Here is a 20,765-nt window from a genome sequence, read left to right on the forward strand (position 1 = left end):
AAACTAAAATCTTGGTTCAATCGCTGACCTTTGCTGAGTCAGGCGATGGTGACACTACAATCAGAGCACTGAGGTAGGGAGGGGGAAATAAAATCAACCAGGGTTCCTGCTCCGCACTATCTAGCGCCTTTACTAAGGATAAAGATAAAGCTGGGTGTCATCACTGTACCTGTGGACAACATACAGGACCTTACCCAAGTAACCACTCTTCATGTGTTAGCCTAAAAAAAATGAGTGTTGGTAGATTACAACAACAATTACTTGCATTTATATAGCGTCTTTAATGTAGTAAAACTTCCCAAGGCGCTTCACAGGAGTATTATAAGAGAAAAAAAAGTGACACTGAGCCACCTAAGGAGAAATTAGAGCAGGTGACCAAAAGCTTGGTCAATGAGGTAGGTTTTAAGGAGCGTCTTAAAGGAGGAAAGAGAGGTAGCGAGGCGGAGAGGTTTAGGGAGGGAATTCCAGAGCTTAGGGCCCAGGCAACAGAAGGCATGGCCACCAATGGTGGAGCGATTATTTTAGGGATGCTCAAGAGGGCAGAACTAGAGGAGCGCAGATATCTCGGGGGGGTTGTGGAGCTGTAGGAGATTACAGAGATGGGGGGGGCGAGGCCATGGAGGGATTTGAAAACAAGGATGAGAATTTTGAAATCGAGGCATTGCTTAACCGGGAGCCAATGTAGGTCAGCGAGCACAGGAGTGATGGGTGAGCGGGACTTGGTGCGAGTTAGGACACGGGCAGCTGAGTTTTGGATGACCTCAAGTTTACGTAGGGTAGAACGTGGGAGGCCAGCCAGGAGTGTGTTGGAATAGTCAAGTCTAAAGGTAACAAAGGCATGGATGAGGGTTTCAGCAGCGGATGAGCTGAGGCAAAGGCGGAGATGGGTGGTGTTACGGAGGTGGAAGTAGGCAGTCTTTGTTATGCTGCGGATATGTGGTCGGAAGCTCATTTCAGGGTCAAATATAACACCAAGGTTGCGAACAGTGTGGTTCAGCCTCAGACAGATGTTAGATTAATCAACCACAAGGGGCAAACAGCCAAACATAATCTTGTTGTGATACATACAGCATTCAGAGCAGTAATGCAAGGCCTCTATTAAAGCTATAGCTATGATCAAAGTTCCCTCTAAACTGCACAGCCCGGGCCTGGGCCCGGCTTTCTCAATGTTAAATTTTGCGCATGGGCGGAACCGGTCATGGCCGCGCACCCAAATAAAATAATGGGGCGGGGGGGGGGGGGGAAACATTGGCTATGACTCCACAGCATTCTCATTTAATATTTGTTCCAATCACGGTGGCATCAGTTCCACTACTCTTTTAATGATAAAATCTTGGTTTTAAAACAGTGCCCTAAGAGAAATCAAGGTGCACAGAAACACAAACTTAACAAATTCTCAAAGTAGAATGTCAACACAGGCAATGCAATACAGGAAACTCTTTTTTATCCGGCACCGACGGGACCGGCGTGGTGCCGGTTTATCAAAAAGTCCGGATTACAGTGAGGTATAGTTAAAAGGTACGAGAGCTCCGTACACAGCAACAAATCTAGGCTTCCCTGTTGCTTAGCAACAGGTGCAGGAACCCCGGCCACAGACCAAGCATCCCTGTTGGTTTGCAACAGGTGCAGGAACCCCGATTGCACAGCCACAGATCCAGGAATGGCCACTAATATGAAGTAAAACTTACCTGAACCTACTCCTGAATTTTGTCGGTTAATCGAGATTTCCGGTTATTAAGGTGCCGGTAAATCGAGAGTTTCCTGTACAATGTACCAGCAACAATGACTAACCCATCTTCACACCTCAATTTCCCCACACAAAAAAAATACAAATTTTGAAAACGCAAAGTCTCACCCAATTCTTAGCATCAGATGAGTTCACTGTGCAGTTGATTGGTCCCCATGGAATAATCTTAGATTTGAACAGTAGACCGTCACCATAGAAATCTGCAGGCCAGTCCACTTTTATCACGGCGTCACTAATTGTTGACGGACCATGGTTGTGCAGCTAAGGTTAGACACAGAAGGAGTTGTTTTTTCCAAAGCCATTTTGATAGTTTTTAAATCAACTACTGTATCGCTTCATGTTGAGTTAATCCCTTTTAGCTCATGATAGGAACTGGGGTAGACCACTGCTATGCCATTTTGGAAGGATATACCTGCCTTAGAGACGGTGCAACAAAGGTTCTCTAGATTGATCCCTGGGATGAGAGGGTTGTCCTATGAGGAGGGATTGGGTAGATTGGGCCTATACTCTCTGGAGTTTAGAAGAATGAGAGGTGACCTCATTGAAACATATAAGATTCTGAGGGAGATACAGGGTAGATGCTGAGAGGTTGTTTCCCTTGGCTGGAGAGCCTAGAACAAGGGGTCACAGTCTCAGAATAACAGGTCGGCCATTTAGGACTGAGATGAGGGGGAATTTCTTCACTCAGAGGGTTGTGAATCTTCGGAATTCTCTACCCCAGAGGGCTTTGGATGCTCAGTCGTTGAGTATATTCAAGACAGAGGTCAATACATTTTTGGGAACAAAGGGAATTAAGGGATATGGGGATAGTGCGGGAAAGTGGAGATGAGGTAGAAGATCAGCCATGATCTTATTGAATGGTGGAGCAGGCTCGAAGAGGCTACTCCAGCTTCTATTTCTTATATTCTTATGAGTCTGTCTAACTGGATTGCTCTTCGAAAGAGCCGGCGCAGACGTGATGGGCTGAATGGCCTCCTTCTGTGCTATACTATTCTATGATTCTTCTGGCACCTTGACTGAATTCAGCTAACTGAGCACAGGCCAGGGATCAAGCCCGAGGACTTCTGGTTACTAATAAATCCATAGGGAAATATAAGAAAATTTCTTTATTCAGAGAGCGGTTATAATGTGGAACTCACTACCACAGGAAGTGGTTGAGGCAAATAGCTTAGATGCTTTCAAAAGGAAACTAGAGGAGTACATGAGAGAAAAGGGAATAGAAAGATATGCTGAAAGGCTGAGATGAGGTAGATGGAATGGGAGGAGACGCGTGTGGATTATAAACACCAGCATAGACTAGTTGGGTCGAATGGCCTGTTTCTGTGCTGTATATTCTATGTAAATGTAATTCTATGGTTAAATACCACTCTGAAAGATGCATTTATCCACTGAGTATCATGGTAGCAATAATATCTCAACTGGTTCCCAGTGTGACACTGAATTTATATAACTGGTGTCTCCTGCCTGCCCCCCAAGATGTGGAGGCCGCTCCAGCTATGGAATTGTCTACATTCTCAACCAGCACACATGGGCAGCTTGTCCAACACTGTGGGCATGATGCATACAAAAATGGTAACGTCAGCAGCAACTGCCGTTGCACCTGGCGGCCACCAGAAATAGGTACCTCAAAGTCCATCAGGTGCTGTACCTACTGACGTAAGAAAACTACTAGGCACTTGGTCTAAGCGTTAAACAAAGCTTTAATCAACTGTTTTACAACATGGAGGTCTAGTTGTGTCCTTCACTAGTTCCTGTTAAAGAATGTCCTGAGCAAGCTGGGCCCATGCCCGAGTATTTATACTCTCCCTGGACAGCGGCACCCGCAGGCTGCTCAGTATTATTTCATAAGTCTTTCTTTCATGAATGACTGATTCATGTCACCTACCTCATAGACATGCTCCACCATCGGTAGAGAATCATTCTTCACCACCGCATTTGCTGGTGACTCTAGATCAACAAATGGGAGGACAATCTGCTCAGGCAGCGAAGCCCTGACATTAAAAGACAAATGGTTATGAAGTGTGCGCAATAAAGAAACTCCTAAACTTCCCGGATTTTTATTCATTTCCTTCCCTTGTTCGGTCTTCCCGTAACATACAGTATTCCCTGGCTCAGTCCCGCACTGATTCATTGTTCAATTGCTTTGACTCGAGGGAGGTGGTCTAACGTGGGGCTGTCAGACAGATGCCCCTTATTTCTCTATTTACACAACACAGGGTAGATTTAGCCCTTGGGTGCTGAGCATTGCATCGCATGTTAGTAACAGCGGCTGCTGTTACATGAACGGAAAGAAAGTCAAGCAGGCTCCACAAGTAGCGTGTGATGCTCGCCGCCTGATTTTCCTTTCTGCACTCCGCCTCGGCAATACCCAATGTCCAAGCGGTAAAGACGGAAATCAATCGTTGCATGCTTACTTGTGGCTGGGATGTTCGGAAGGGCCATCCTCCGATCACATGGTCTCGGTCTGCAGCCGCTGTAGCTCTAGACAAAGTGGACGATGAATCCTGCAGGTAAATCCTCCAGGAAAACATCATTTCCAAATCTGTAGGGAGCCCCAAACTGAACCAGGTCAATTGGGCTCCCACCCACATCGGTGAAATAGGGTGGTGAGAGCTGATGAGAACACATAATGGCTTAGATCACCTTCAAGTTGCCCTCCAAGTCACACACCATCCCGACTTGGACATAGATCGCCGTGCCTTCATCGCCGCTGGATCAAAATCCTGGAACTCCCTCCCTAACAGCACTGTGGGAGCACCTTCACCACACAGACTGCAGCGGTTCTGGAAGAAGGCCCACCACCACCTTCTCAAGGGCAATTAGAGATGGGCAATAAATGCTGGCCTTGCCAGCGAAGCCCACTTCACGAGGATGAATTTAAAATAAAGATCACCATTCCATCCTGTCCTGACAAAGTGGGGTTCACGTTCCCCTTCATAGTTACAGTTGGTCCATCTTGGGTGGGAGGGGTTGGGGGGAGGGCCATTGGTTTGATGCCGATACCACTTTATAATCGGCTGACAGGAAACATGTCCCCAACAAAGGGGCAAAGGGTGGAGATATAAAGGATAGTTCAGTGATCCTGTGCTTCGCAGTGGATAAGCCACATTTACATGGATTGCAAGTCAGAGATCGGGCTACATCAGAGATAGTGCACCCTGCCAGGACCATGGGAGCTCAGGATTACCCCAATATTTCACAATGACCCACTCCGATAACCAACAACAACAACAACTTGTATTTATATAGCGCCTTTCATGCAGTAAAACGTCCCAAGGTGCTTCACAGGAGTATTACAAGACAAAACAATTTTACACCGAGCCACATAAGGAGAAATTAGGGCAGATGACCAAAAGCTTGGTCAAAGAGGTAGGTTTTAAGGAGCGTCTTAAAGGAGGAAAGAGAGGTAGTGAGGCAGAGATTTTAGGCAGGGAATTCCAGAGCTTAGGGCCCAGGCAACAGAAGGCACGGCCACCAATGGTTGAGTGATTATAATCAGGGATGCTCAAGAGGGCAGAATTAGAGGAGCGCAGATATCTCGGGGTGGGGGGGGGGGCGGTTGTGGGGCTGAAGGAGATTACAGAGATAGGGAGGGGTGAGGCCATGGAGGGATTTGCAAACAAGAATGAGAATTTTAAAATCGAGGCATTGCTTAACCGGGAGCCAATGTAGGTCAGCGAGCACAGGGGCGATGGGTGAACGGGACTTGGTGCGAGTTAGGACACGGGCAGCCGAGACAAATAATAATTTAAAAGGATCAACAAGACTGGTTCTTACCCTCTTAGAACGAGATGTGCCACAGCTTTGACAAGAAACTTCAAATGGACCACCTTGCTGTGAGGGTTTTGTGAGTTTTTACTGTAAAAAAACAAGTTGATCTAGAGTTACAGAAGGTTAGGAGTAAGGAGCCCTTGTTCAACTGAAGGGACTTGATCCCACTGTCTGAGAATAAATCACAACGGTTTACTCACACTCTCCCGAGGCTAAGTGGACCAGGATCAATGACAGATGCAAGTGGAGGTGAAATTGTGCTGACGCTATTACGAGGTGCTCGCTGAAGAGCCATTTTATTACATAATGTCGGGAGCTGCTGATGATGGGAAGGCAGCAAGCTCACCAAAGGCTTCAGATATCTAACAGTAAGAGTGAAGCCAGAGTGTTTATAATCACTGGAGCCCCTCGGCCGTGAGATTACTCAAGAGTATTTCTCTTGTTTAAAATAATATACAATGGTAGACTGCAGCGTCCATTAATGATTTTGTTCTATTTTGGGGTCCAATTTGCCAGGAAAAGCATCAATGGGGAACATGTCCTGTTCAATTCACACGTTATCTTTTTTAATTGTTCTTTTCGTACAGCGTACAAAAGACAGCCATTTCATTCAATTGCATTATTTAGGAAAAATATGGGCCGTGTCACAGAATGAGAGGGGATCTCATTGAAGCATACAAAATTATTACAGGGCTTGATAGGGTGGATGCTGGGAGAATGTTTCCCTTGGCTGGGGAGTCTAGAACCAGGGGCCACAGCCTCAGGATAAAGGGTCGGCCATTCAGGACTGAGATGAGAAGAAATTTCTTCACACAGAGGGTGGTGAATCTTTGGAATTCTCTACCCCAGAGGGCTGTGGAGGCTCAGTCATTGGGTATATTCAAAACAGAAGTTGATAGATTTCTAACTAGTAAGGGCATCAAGGGATATGGCGATAGGGCCAGTGAATGGAGTTGAGGCAGAAGATCAGCCATGATCTCATTGAATGGCGGAGCAGGCTCGAAGGGCCGAATGGCCTACTCCTGCTCCTATTTCTTATGTTCTTATGTTCTTATTTGCATGTCACCCTTGTACAGGAGCCATGCTAATCTCCTAACAGTCGGGCCCACCCTGCTCAGGATTCCTCAGCAGCTGCCAAATGAAAGATAAGCTTTTCAAATAAAATTAGGAAAAAAACACCTTCCTGGTAGAGCCAGGAGCGGGAATGCTTTCCCCGACTCCACAGTCATCACGGTCGCCCTACCACCCCTCTCCCCCCCACCCGTTGCCCACTCCAACCCCTTCTCCTGGGACTTACCTCCAGGTCGCTGCCGGTGAGACAGGTGACACGACATTCGTCACCCTCAGCGCGCGAGCTGCCTGTGGAGGCGCGAAAGGTCCCGACAGTGCGTGCAAAAATAGCTCATGAGGCCCGAGGCCCAATTCCACCTCAGTATTCTAAACATGGCCTGAATGAGCCCTTATACAGAGAAAGGACAGTATTTCTCCTTTCATATTTAATTGGTCTAGAGCTACCTCCTAACAGCCTATTTACTTTTACAGCAAAGACTCACGCACTATAACACCCAGGTCCTGCTCCCTCTCAGCCATCTTGAGAGCACATGACCCTGCTTGGTGTACATATGCTTGGAATTGCCCCATCCCAAGTGCATTATGTTACATTTATCTGTATTAAAAGATAACTGCCAGATATGGGTCAATTTCCCCCAGTGCATCTACATCTGCCTGCAATCTGTTTTACTCATCAAAGAACCTCACACCCGAGTGTACGTAGGGACAGTGTTCCCCCGATGCTTTCGTCCAAATCATTGGTGAAGATGGTGAGGTGCAACAGCCCTAACAGCGTTCCTTGTGGGATTCCCCTGGTGACAGGCCCCCATGCAGAACCACTACCATTAATAGTTACTTTTTGTCTTTCAGAACACAACCAATTCCTTATCCAATCCGCCCGCCAATCCCACAGGGCTCAACCCTAGTTAGTAGCACTTTGTGCAGAACCTTGTCAAAGGCATTCTGAAAATCAAGACATGCAACGTCAACCAGATTCCCGACATCCAGCAACTTGGTAACCTCTTCAAAAGAAAATTCAACCAAGTTGGTGCCTCGCCTCAGGGACTGTCCCCCCGCCTTTCAAAACCATCAGCAATCCAGAAAAAAACATTCTCTTCAACCCCTCTGTCCTCACTCGGCACTGTCCCATCTCGAAGCTCCCTTTCTTCTCAAAGGTCCTGAATTGGCTTTCACCTCTGAGATCTGTGCCTATCTCATCTGCAACTCCCAGTTTGAATCTTTCCATTCAGTGGTGTATTATCCCACCTTAACCTCTGTGCAGCCTTCAACATGGTTGACCACACCATCCTCCTTTAATGTCTCTCCTCCATTGTCCAGCTGGTGGGAATGGCCACTCTTGGTTTCACTCTTACCTATTCAAGCATAATCAGACCATCCTCTTCCTTGTCTATATGCTGCAACTCTGTGGCTTCAACTGAAGCTATGGGTCAGCTTTCCCCCTCTCTCTCTCTCTTTCTCTCTATTTTATATATATCTATATTATTATAGTCAATGAGATGGCTCTGCTAAAACTGGGTTTGCCCATTGATGGGCCTTCAATAACCACAAAACTAGAAGTTATAGACTTAAACAAGTTGGCTTTTAATCACTAAGATCAGAGCTAACATCTCAACACGCCGACTGGTTCACAGGAATGAGTCATACAGATCCTGGGATCTTTATGTAAGAGAAGTCAGGGGCGGAGCCAAGAGCCAAGACCTGGAACCTCCCAGGTTAGTCGGGAAAGAGGAAGTGAAACTATACACAGTGGGGGAGGATAATATACATGAGTGCAAAACGAATACAGGATCAAGACAAACAGATTTCATTACACCCATTAATATTTTGAAGGGGCAGGGCAGATTGCATGTATGTACTGTCACTCTGAGAAGTTGTTATCTCATCTTTTCCTTCTCCTGCCATACCCCATACTCCAGAGACTTGAGCATAAAAATCTAGGCTGACACTCCAGTGCAGTGCTGGGGGAGTGCTGCACTGTCGGAGGTGACGTCTTTCAGATGAGACGTTAAACCGAGGCCCCGTCTGCTCTCTCAGGTGGACATAAAAGATCCCTTGGTGCTATTTTGAAGAAGAGCAGGGGAGTTCTCCCCAGTGTCCTGGCCGATATTTATCCATCAACCAACTTCACTAAAAAAACAGATTATCTGGTTATTTATCACATTGCTGTTTGTGGGAGCCTGCTATGCGCAAATTGTCTGCCGCGTTTCCGACATTGCAACAGTGACTACGCTTCAAAAAGTACTTTACTGGCTGTAAAGCTCGCTCTTTCTTTCTTTCACCATAGACCCATCTACCAGGCACTCTTGCAGGAGAGTTATTGCTCTGTGCAACCTCTGCAGCTTTTTTCTGCGGTTACTCACTGTTCTACTGCGAGGGGAACGGAAACCGCAACAAATAGCCCCCTCCCCTTTAAGAGCTGCTGGCCTGGCTCCCCTGCACATGTTCTTCTGGTACGGGCAGCCTATTCATAACATTTGGCCAGCTCCGGGCTCAGTTTTTTGCTGCCTTTACAAAAAAATAAGGGCTTATATACGTCATGGTCTTTGATCAGATTCGCGCGTTCTGGTCCTCTCGTTGCTGGCTGCCGGAGCTCTATCTTGTTTACCTTTTTATCTGCATGCTGAATGTGACGCTCTCCACCTGCTCCAAGCTGTGCACCGTGAAATGGAGCCCTGCGGATAACTAAAGAGCAACAAAATGGATGGGGCGTTTTTATTGTCGTCACAGCTGTTTCAGTAAGGAGGCCAGCTGTTATCATGTAAATAAAATCAAGCGGCCATTAATAATCAATACGCAGCGACATAAATAACGCAGGAATAACAACAGGAAATGCTGGAAAAACTCAGCAGGCCAGGCAACATCCGTGGAGAGAGAAATAGAGTCAACGTTTCAGGTCGAAGACCCTTTGTCAGGATAACGCAGGCCTTGATTAGCATTTTTTAAGTAACCAGGCTGAGTTTCATTTTGAATTCAGATTTTTCGTAGGGCCCGGGGTTTTTTATCAGAGGACTTGTTGTAACAACCCGAATCACCAGCTCAGCACAGACTGGTTGACTGCAAAGTCACCCGATCTCCTGGGACATGCGGGGTTAAGGTCTGAAATGACTTTGATGGGCAAAAAGCCACATTATTGGAAATAATCATCTAAGAAACTTTCACACATTAAAGTAAACTAGACTTCAGAGATTGTATTTAAAAGGTTGATTTCAAAAGTGTCTTTTCTGGGCCCAACTGCTACTACTCGAGTCTTAGACCTAAATTGCTATTCAAATTACCTCTGACTCCGATTTGCCGCAAGGTCTATATGTCAAACCTCAGTAAAAAGGGGAGCGGAGTTCGTTGTTTGAGTGATTCAGTGGATAAATACATCGCCTGGTGAACCAAACAGTTCAGGAAGGGGAGGCCTGGGTTCGGAATCCTGGGCTGTACAGAGGCAGTGCAACGAAGGTTCACTAGATTGATTCCTGGGATGAGAGAGTTGTCCTATGAGGAGAGATTGAGTAGATTGGGCCTGTACTCTCTGGAGTTTAGAAGAATGGGAGGTGATCTCATTGAAACATATAAGATTCTGAGGGGGATTGACAGAGTAGATGCTGAGAGGTTGTTTCCTCTGACTGGATTGTCTAGAACTAGGTGTCACAGTCTCAGGATAAGGGGTCGGCCATTTAAGACTGAGATGAGGAGGAATTTCTTCACTCAGAGGGTTGTGAATCTTTGGAATTCTCTGCCCCAGAGGGCTGTGGATGCTGAATCATTGAGTATATTCAAGGCTGAGATAGACAGATTTTTGGACTCATGGGGAATCAAGGGATATGGAGATCAGGCGGGAAAGTGGAGTTGAGGTCAAAGATCAGCCATGATCTTATTGAATGGCGGAGCAGGCTCGAGGGGCCATATGGCCGACTCCTGCTCCTAATCCTTATGTTCTTATGTACTGAGTTAGTGCATCACAGCCTGGGTGTAAGCTTCAACATTACAGTTGCCTCTCCACTAGTCAGGAGATGGAAAGGGGGAGAATCAACCAGGATTTTTGTTTTAATTCATTCTTGAGATATGGGTGTCGCTGGCAAAGCCAGCATTTATTGCCCACCCATAGTTGCCCTTGAGAAGCTGGTGGTGAGCCTTCTTCTTGAACCGCTGCAGTCCGATTGGTATCTAGTGAATCATCCTGGACAGAGCGTGTGTGGGCATCAGGTGAGGATGGCATCAGACTCAAGTGCGATGCCTCCCCCCCCTGCCACGGTCACTGGCATTGGCTGTCATGCCAGGAATGCCCACTTGGGGGCAGATCAGTGCCGCGGAACCAGACCCAGCAACAGGAAGGGACTCAAATGAGAGAAATTATTGGGGTAAATTAATTAGCTGTAAATAAAAACAGAAAATGCTGGAGAAACTCAGCAGTTAGCGTTTCTGGTTCTGATGAAAGGTCATTGACCTGAAACATTAAATCTGTTTCTCGCTTCACAGATGCTGCCTGACCTGCTGAGTTTCTCCAGCATTTTCTGTTTTTATTTCAGATTTTCAGCATCTGCAGTATTTTCTTTTTGTATTAATTAGCTGTATATTGGAATACAACTAGGGTTATATATCTGCCCCTAGATTCACCCATCACCTTTAGCAATGCTGCATGCATTAAATCAGGATCTTTAAATGTAATTATGGTTAGATATTCTCTAGGTCTCACCTGCAGGCCGTGTTTCATGGGGTTACCGAGGTCACAGATCACCATTTGAGAGCCGTTCTGCACCTTTGGGTTACAGCTCAGCCTGTTGAGGTTCTTAAAGAAAGAAATGCGCACACCACAAATTAAACCAACACATTATGACGGTAACCAGGAGACTGTAAAATAAGCTGGCACACTGCAAAATAAACCATCAATATCTTGACACAGATAAAAAGGCCATAAATTGGCTGATATAGGACAGGAATTGTTCAAACATAAATTTCAAGCTGTGGGGACCTTTCGTCGCAACTAGATATCAAAAGCGGTGTTACTGCGCACTTCAGGGGATTTGGCTGGGAGCCGATACTGAGCCCCTCCCAACCACTGCCCAATAATCTCACCAGCACTCAATTTTCAATTCACAGCGTTTACAAATTGTACCGAAACGCAAGAGTTTTTCTCCCTGCTTCTTTTAAAGGCGCCGAGCCGTGCTGCGGTGTTGAGGCAAAGGCGCCAGTCACTCTTCAGTAGCTCAGCCATTCTTTATGTGTGAGCCGAGACTAGCCTAGCCATGGCTCAATTGGTAGCACCCTCGCCTCTGGGTCAGAAGGTTGTTGGTCCAGTGACTTGAGCACAAAAATCTAGGCCGACAGCGCAACACTGAGGGAGTGCTGCATTGTCAGAGGTGCCATCTTTCAGATTAGACATTAAACCGAGGCCCCATCTGCTCTCTCAGGTGGACGTAAAAGATCCCGCGGCCACTATTTCCAAGGACTGCAAAGCAGCAGCAGTGTCCAAACTGGATATTTCTCAAATGCCCGAGGTCAAGTATCAGGCAACTCTCACATAATTAGATCTTTAGGTTTCCCCTCTGTGAGCAGAAAGTGTTCTCTCTCTCAGATGAACGAAAAAGATCCCATGGCACTATTTCGAAAAAGAGCAGGGGAGTTATCCCCGGTGTCCTGGCCAATATTTATCCCTCAACCAACATCACTAAAAAACAGATTATCTGGTCATTAACCCATTGCTGAGTGTGGGAGCTTGCTGTGCGCAGATTGGCTGCCGTGTTTCCCACATTACAACAGTGACTCCACTTCAAAACGTACTTCATTGGCTATAAAGCGCGTTGGGACGTTCAGTGGTTGTGAAAGGCGCTATATAAATGCAAGTCTTTCTATGATGCCATGCACATCTCACCATGGGGGACTGCTAGCTTCGAAGGACTCGCATATTCTGGCAAATTGTTGGCATCACCTCCAAGACCCCCTCCAAGTCCCACACCATCCTGACTTGGAAATATATCGGCCGTTCCTTCATCGTGATTAAGTGATTAAGAAGGCCAATGGAATGTTGGTTTTCATTGCTAGGGGGATAGAATATAAAAATAGGGAGGTATTGCGTCAGTTGTACAAGGTATTGGTGAGACCGCACCTGGAATACTGCATGCAGTTTTGGTGTCCATATTTAAGAAAAGACATACTTGCTCTCGAGTTAGTACAAAGAAGGTTCACTCGGTTAATCCCGGGGATAAGGGGATGGACATATGAGGAGAGGTTGAGTAGATTGGGACTCTACTCATTGGAGTTCAGAAGAATGAGAGGCAATCTTATTGAAACATATAAGATTGTGAAGGGGTTGGATCGGGTGGATGCGGGGAGGATGTTCCCAATGATGGGTGAAACTAGAACTAGGGGGCATAGTCTTAGAATAAGGGGCTGCTCTTTCAAAACTGAGATGAGGAGGAACTACTTCACTCAGAGGGTGGTAGGTCCATGGAATATGCTGCCCCAAAAAGCTGTAGAAGCTACATCATTACATAAATTTAAAACAGAAATAGACAGTTTCCTAGAAGTAAAGGGAATTAAGGGTTACGGGGAGCGGGCAGGAATTTGGACAGGAGTCTAGGTTCGGATTGGTCATGGCCCTGTGGGTAGTGGAGCGGGCCCAGGGGCTGTGTAGCCTGATCCTGCTCCTATTTCGTGTGTCTAATTCTGTTAGATTCAGGAGATGGTTCTGTGATAGTAGATTGGCGGTTAGGATCAGATCAGCCATGATCTTATTGAATGGCGGAGCAGGCTCGAGGGGCCGATTGGCCTACTCCTGCTCCTATTTCTTATGTTCTTATCGTCGCTGGGTCAAAATCCTGGAACTCCCTCCCTAACAGCACTGTGGGAGTACCTTCACCACACGGACTGCAGCGGCTCAAGAAGGCGGCTCACCACCACCTTCTCAAGGGCAACTAGGGATGGGCAATAAATGCCGGCCTTGCCAGCGATGCCCACATCCCAGGAACGAATAAAAATAAGGAAGACCATCAGAACCAGAACAATTACGTTTGGTTGTTGCGTTTGTCCCCGTGCGACTTAGCTTCCGTTTGAATGGGAGTGGCTGGATGACATGTAGTGAGGACCTGCTTCTTTCTAAAAGGATGGTGGACGTGGTCTGAAGAACGTTCACCTGCTGATCTGCAGACCTTTCAGCAGCTTCTATCCACCTGCCTACAGGTCTTGCATTTAACTTGTCCATCACACTTGAGTGCGTGCCACGCCTGCATCTGATTGAATCTACTTGCGTTTATCCAGCACCTTTCGCGTAGTAAAACATCCCAAGGCATTTCACGGGCGCGTTATCAGAGACAACATTTGACACTGAAGGAGCTAATAGGACAGGTGGCCAAAAGCTTTGGTCAAAGAGGTAGGTTTTAAGGAACGTCTTAAAGGAGGAGAGAGAGGTAGAGAGCAATGTTCCCTTTAACCCGCGCAGCCGCGCAGCGCTCCGATAGCCCCGCAGAGCCGGTGAACCGGCTTTTGAATTGAAAAAAGCGCGTATGTTAAAGGGGCCGTGTTGCTCCCCCCCAAAAAGTGACAGGGAACATTGATAGAGAGGTAGAGAGGTTTCGTGAGGGAATTTCAGAACTTGGGGCAAATCACAAATGAACAGATAGGAACTATATTAATGAACAAAGCCTCTTAAAAATGTATTTAAAAAAGCAGGAAGAAAGCAATTAGCCTCCAATTCATTTCAAGATATGCTTATTTCACAGCTCTTGGACTTTGTGACCTTGTTAGTAGAAGGATTTGTGATGTGTTAGGTGGGTATAACCAATACAATCTCCAGCGCACCATGAGCAATGCCTCGGGAGATGTGGCAGTGAACAGTGAATTAGTGGCATTTGACAACCATCCCGTAACATCAACCCCGCAAGCGTATAATATAGTTAAACTCACTAAAAGGTTAGTGAATTGAGCCCTGTACAATAGATACATGGAGAAATGGCACCGGTCATACCTTACTGTCCCACACAACATCAATGAAGTCTACTTGCGGAGGGATGGGGACGTGGAGTTCCGTTTCATAAGCTCCTTCTCCATAATTGGCTGCATTGATAGTCACAGTGAGTGGGTTTAAGTCACCAGCTACCAAATGGTCCTTATCGCTGTGGAATTAGTGATAAGAAAAACACAGTTACAGGCGGCATTCTGATTCCCTCATCCGTGAGAAACATTGAGATCCCGAGTAAGGTGAGGATTCCTCCGGCAGGTATCTTTATTTCCTCTCATTTTCTTCTTCGCTCTCTGAGGATGTTTCTGGGGCTGATGCCTTTGTCACGCATGGACCTGGACAGTGGTTGTCAGCAAGCTATTCGACTGTGGGAGCATCACTCAATCCGGTCCACTCGCACCTACTTTCCAGCAGGAGTCGCTGGACAGCGGATCTGAAGCAGGGATCGGGGCACTGATGGATATCTGGGCTCCTGAACCCGGGGCGTTGACGCGGCCATTGACAGTGTCTCCAGTGCCAACACAGCTGGGATCAGGTAACTCGGCACAGGCCAGGGTGACGGCGCCTGGGATTTCCTCACTCTGTGTGGCGCAGTGCCACGCCACAGGGTGCATTTAGCGACCGGCCCGTCTTTGACGTCTTTGTTTCGACGTTGGAGTGAATGCTAAGTGGAGACCTGGGGCAGGATTTTCATTGGGCTGTGGAGGCGGGATTGGAGGCGTGTGGGGGGTTAAAATCTCAAAATCGGGGGGCACTAACCCATCCCGTCCCCAACCCGCCTCCATGCCAGTTTCAAAGGAGGCGGGTACCCGACCTGTGCTGGGACCCGCCTCCCCGAGGTGGGAAGGGGATTAGTGCCAATTAACTGCCTGTTAACAGGTAGTTAACAGGCAGTTTTTAGCCTAATCCCTATTTTAATTGCTGAAGTGTGGGATTCCCGACGGCTCCAAACCACGGCAAGTTAGCGAGGCGGACCGTCGGGCTGAAGGGCTAGGAGGGTTCGAGATGTCTGGTGTTCAGGTGAGTGATGGGTGCATGAGTGCAGAGGTAAGTGTGTTTGGTGTGTGTAAAGTGTTTAAAGAAGTTTTACTTACCTTTACAGCCTTCCTTCCTTCAGGTCTCAGGAGTCCCTCATCTCACCGGCACAGAAAGCAGAATGGCCGCGAGCTGTCAAAAGTTGCAGCATTCAGCTTTCTGTTCCGGAGAGATCTCTAAATCAGCCTGAGAGGAAGGAATTAACTTAGTGTACAGATTGTCAGTGTTTGACAGCTTCAAAGAGCTGTCAAACGCTGATATTTCATTTGTCAAAAGCTCTTGACAGATGAAATGTCAATCTGTGATGTCACCTGTTGCCGGGTGGCCCTTTATTGGCCTGCTGAGCCCACTGGGCGGGCTCAACAAGGTCAATCAAGTGAAAATCGAGTGGGTTGGCCACAACTCGATGGAGGCGGGACTACAACCCTGAAAGTTGTAGTCCCGCCTCCATCACGCCTCCAGTATCAAAATCCAGCCCGTGGCGTCTCCGACCAGCAGAGAGGGCAAAATAGATCGAGTCATCCAGATTCCTCCTAGTGTCTGAATCCAGGAGAGCACGGTAGGGGCTTCAGATCAGGTCATTGGACTCCATGTCTGCTGCACCACAGTATGTGGCACTGGAATACACATGAGTGGGAGTAAATATTACTTAAAGGGGCATTGGTTCCCTAAAAATTTGTTTTGGGAAACTTTTTTTTATTTAGCTCAGTGGAAAAACCCTGATTACACAAATTAGAGTTGTATTCCCTGGAATTTAGAAGGTTAAGGGATGATTTGATTGAAGTTTAAAAGATATTAAGGAAAACAGATAGGGTAGATAGAGAGAGACTATTTCCGCTGGTTGGGGAGTCTAGGACTAGGGGGCAGAGTCTAAAAATTAGAGCCAGACCTTTCGGGAGTGAAATTAGGAAACACTTCTACACACAAAGGGTGGTAGAAGTTTGGAACTCTCTTCCGCAAACAGCAATTGATTCTAGATCAATTGTTCATTTTAAACCCGGGATTGATAGCTTTCTGTTAACCAAAGGTATTAAGGGATATGGGCCAAAGGCAGGTATGTGGAGTTAGGTCACAGGTCAGCCATGATCTCACTGAATGGCAGAATAGGCTCGAGGGGCTCAATGGCCTCCTCCTGTTCCTATGCTCCTAAAGCCAGAAGAGATATTTTCATCATAGTGATATCAACAACAACAATTTGCATTTATACAGCGCCTCTAACATAGTAAAACGTCCCAAGGCGCTTCACAGGAGCGTTATCAAACAAAATTTGACACCGAGCCACATAAGGAGAGATTAGGGAAGCTGACCAAAAGCTTGGTCAAAGAGGTAGGTTTTATGGAGTGTCCTAAAGGAGGAGAGAGAGGCGGAGAGGTTTAGGGAGGGAATTCCAGAGCTTAGGGCCGAGACAGCTGAAGGCACGGCCACCAATGGTGGGGCGAAGAATATCTTCACAACCTGATTGTACATAATTTACAGTAAAGGCATGGCAGGTTTGTAAGTAAGCAGATAACATTTTGCCAAACACTTTTTCATGAAGGCTATGCCCCTTTAAAAATGGAGATTATATGAGACCGCAAAGAAAATAGGAAAGTATTTGACTCGTTCCGTAATTACCGGGGGAGTGGGACTAGCTGAAGTGCTCTTGCAGAGCGCCGGCATGGGCTCGACGGGCCGAATGGCCTCCTACTGTGCTCTAACCATTCTATGATTCTAATTAAAATCTCTCCATTTGATCCTTACCCTAACACTGCGAGACTCAATCACATTCATAAAAGTTTGATCACAGGGCCTTTTAGAAGCGATATATTTCTTGTCAGTAATTATTTATTCCTTTTAGCAGGGGACTGTTTCTGAATATTCTCAGGAAGGGCAGCCATTCCATTCAGAGTGCAGCGTGGAACTAGGACCAAGACAAGAAACTGACTTACGCTGCTGCAGACAGCCTGAGATCTGGGATACATACATCGTCAGTTCCGCAGTCCAGAAGAATGCGAGCCTATGGTAGAGAGAAAAAGGATATAAGGTCACTCTTAATTTCTTTTCCTGATTTTTCTGACTCCTGCCAGAGTCTCCTTTTACAGCTTGGCTCAGCTGGTAGCCCTCTTACTTCTAAGACCCGCTCCAGGACTTAAGCACATAATCTAGGCTGACACGTTGGGAGGGAGTGCTGCATCCTTGGATGGTCTGTCTTTCAGATGAGATCTTAGACTGAGGCCAGGACTGCCTATTCCGAAGGATGTAAAAGATCGCACGGTGCTATTTGAAGATAGAGCAAGGAGCTCTCTTGCTGTACTGTCCAACATCACCAAAAAAAAAACAGATTAACTGGTTGATTGTCTCATTTGCTGTTTGTGAGATCTTGCTGTGTACAAATTGGCTGCTGCCTTTGCCTACACGTCAACAGTGACTACATGTTAAAAGTAATTCATTGGCTGTGAAACAATGGGTGTTCCCGAGGACGTGAGAGGAGCTATATAAATAAATAAAACTTCTTTCTTACTGTGCAGCCCTCCAATATTTTGCTTCAGTGACCATTCGTCGTGTGCGAGTCTGGACAATTGGGGCCAACTGACTATTTGACCACGAATGGCATTATCACCATGACCTCATCCAACGTCCACGGGGATTGATGCACAGGAATGGTAACCCTGGCTGCTGTCCCACCAGAGATCAGCAAACTCAACAGAGCCCGAGAACCAGACCTTGGGTCTCCTTGGTCCGAGTGGCTCCGCTCAGCTCTACGTTACACATAAGAACCAGGACAAAAGAAACAGGAGCAGGAGCCGGCCAATCGGCTCCTCGAGCCTGCTCCGCCATTCAATAAGATCATGGCTGATCCAATCTTAGCTTCAACACCACTTTCCCGCTCTCTCCCCAGACCCCTCGACTCCCCTGTAGTTCAAATGTCTGTCAATCTCCGCCTTGAATATATTCAATGACTCCGCCTCCACAGCTCTCCGGGGTGGAGAATTCCAAAGATTCACGACCCTCTGAGAGAAGAAATTTCTCCTAATCTCCGTCTTAAATGGGCGACCCCTTATTCTGAAACTATGCCCCATAATTCTAGATTCCCCCACGAGGGGAAACATCCTCTCAGTATCCACCCTGTCAATCCCCCTCGGTATCTTATATGTTTCAATAAAATCACCTCTCATTCTTCTAAACTCCAATGAGTATAGGCCCAACCTGCTCAAGCTTTCGTCATACGTTAACCCCTTCATCCCAGGAATCAACCTCATGAACCTTACCAACTGAGCTGTCAGCTTAGCTTTTATTTGATGTTAGAGGCTCGATTGACTTCCAACATACACCCACACTCTGCTACAGAATACTTCTTCATCAAACTGGCACAGCTGATCCACATATCAACCAGGGGAGTTCTCCCCGTAGTCCTGGGGCCAATATTTATCCCTGAACCAACATCACTAAAACAGATGATCCGGTCATTATCACATTGCTATTTGTGGGAGCTTGCTCTGCACAAATTGGCTGCCGCGTTTCCTACATTATGACAGTGACTACACTTCAAAAGTACTTCATTGGCTGTAAAACGCTTTGGGACATCCTGAGGTTGTGAAAGGCGCTATATAAATCTCAGTCAGTGCATAATATTGTGATTATGTTAATTGTGTCAACATAGATGTTGCTAAGTAAAGTAACGTTAGTTCCGGTCTTCTGTGTCCAACATTATCTTTGATGACACTGGTAAGTGTGGGTTAAGTTACAGTCACTGAAGGCCTTGTACTGTGGACCTCCAGTGATCGATCTGGCTGGTTTGACTATTGATATCATTTGGATTTGGGGAATGTGGCACAGTCGAAAGGAGAGCCAGTTCATCCTAGCCATGAATGGTAGATCCCAGTTTCCTGATGTGCATGTGTTAGGAAAAACGGTAAGATCAATCCAACACTGTTTAATCAGTATAAATTACATATTGAGATTTCCGGTGCAGTATTTGTTACACATAGTGGTGGGATTAGCATCTATCAATCCGACAGATGTCTCTATAAGTGAGTTAACACTTTGTGTAAACTGAAAGATACGGCGTGATGGACTGGGGAGACGACAATGTTGCCAACTGCATCTTCTGCTCCAAGTTGGAAGCAATTCTGAAGAATGACATAAAGATACACGATGAGAATGAGTCCTTCAGTGGAGGGTGTCTCCTAGAGCGTGGGTCTGAACTGGGCCCCGAGATGTCAGATTTTAGTGTAGATTTTGGGACCTGTAGCAGGCTGTCTGAAAGCCTCCTACTGTGGCAGCACTTCACTCTCTCCTGCCTCCCAGTTTTCACCCCTTCTCTCCTGAAGGTGCGGCCTCTTGACAGTTGCACATCCATCAGTTGCTCTTCATTACTAAACCCAAGTGGCCATTATAGTGCCGTGGCTCAGTGGATAGCACCCTCACCTCTCAGTCATTGAAGGGTGTGGGTTCAAGCCCCACTCCGAGAAACCTGAACACAAAAATCTAGGCTGACACTCCCAGTGCAGTGCTGAGGGAGTGCTGCACTGTCGGAGGTGCCGTCTTTTGTCTGAGACGTTAACCCGAGGCCCCGTCTGCTCTCTCAGGTGGACGTAAAAGATCCCATGGCACTACTTTGAAGAAGAGCAAGGAAGTTGTCCCCAGTGTCCTGGCCAATATTCATCCCTCAATCAACATCACTAAAACAAATTATCTAGTAATTATCACATTGCTGTTTGTGGGAGCTTGCTGTGCGTAAATTGACTGCTGCGTTTTCTACTCTTTCTCTTTCTTCTCTCTTTGGCAGTCCTTCGGAACCGAGGATGACTTGCTTCCACATTAAAAATGAGTTTGCGTTTCCTACATTGCAACAGTGACTACACTTCAAAAAAGTACTTCATTGGCTGTAAAGGGCTTTGGGACGTCCTGAGGTCGTGGAAGGCGCTATTGAAACACAAGTCTTTCGTTCTTTTTACGTGGTGACGCGTGAGCCTAGACTGCGAGCAATGACATGGGATCACAGCCAATCCCGACTCTGCCCTCACCTGATGCCCACGCACGTGCGTTTACCCACAGGGGTCAGCGGTCAGTGATCAGGAGTGAGACCCCAAGGTTGGCTTGTCCCTCCCTCACCCAGGCCAATGACCCCTGCGGAGGTCAGCTGACTGGGAAGTGGTGGAAGAACCTGGGATGTTCCTTAGTCTTAGTTCTTGAATATTGTGTGCAGTTTTGGTC

At 46.8% G+C, this 20,765-nt stretch overlaps 1 protein-coding gene across 1 annotated transcript in view; it reads right to left on the reverse strand.

Moving 5' to 3' along the window:
- The window catches only part of LOC147101075 (integrin alpha-8-like), a 135,281-nt gene that overhangs the window by 15,392 nt on the left and 99,124 nt on the right, over nt 1-20,765 (reverse strand). The window contains exons 19-25 of the mRNA XM_085966230.1: nt 17,498-17,565; nt 14,541-14,688; nt 11,274-11,366; nt 9,195-9,271; nt 5,525-5,605; nt 3,633-3,738; nt 1,856-2,008 (exon numbers count right to left, since the gene is read on the reverse strand). Of these exons, the coding sequence (XP_085822356.1) occupies nt 1,856-2,008; nt 3,633-3,738; nt 5,525-5,605; nt 9,195-9,271; nt 11,274-11,366; nt 14,541-14,688; nt 17,498-17,565 (726 nt within the window). The remainder of the gene's footprint in view (nt 1-1,855; nt 2,009-3,632; nt 3,739-5,524; nt 5,606-9,194; nt 9,272-11,273; nt 11,367-14,540; nt 14,689-17,497; nt 17,566-20,765) is intronic.

The sequence above is a fragment of the Somniosus microcephalus genome, chromosome 24 (genome assembly GCF_052327205.1).
Source record: "Somniosus microcephalus isolate GS21.2 chromosome 24, FLI_Smic_1.0, whole genome shotgun sequence".
Taxonomy (NCBI): Eukaryota; Metazoa; Chordata; class Chondrichthyes; order Squaliformes; family Somniosidae; genus Somniosus; species Somniosus microcephalus.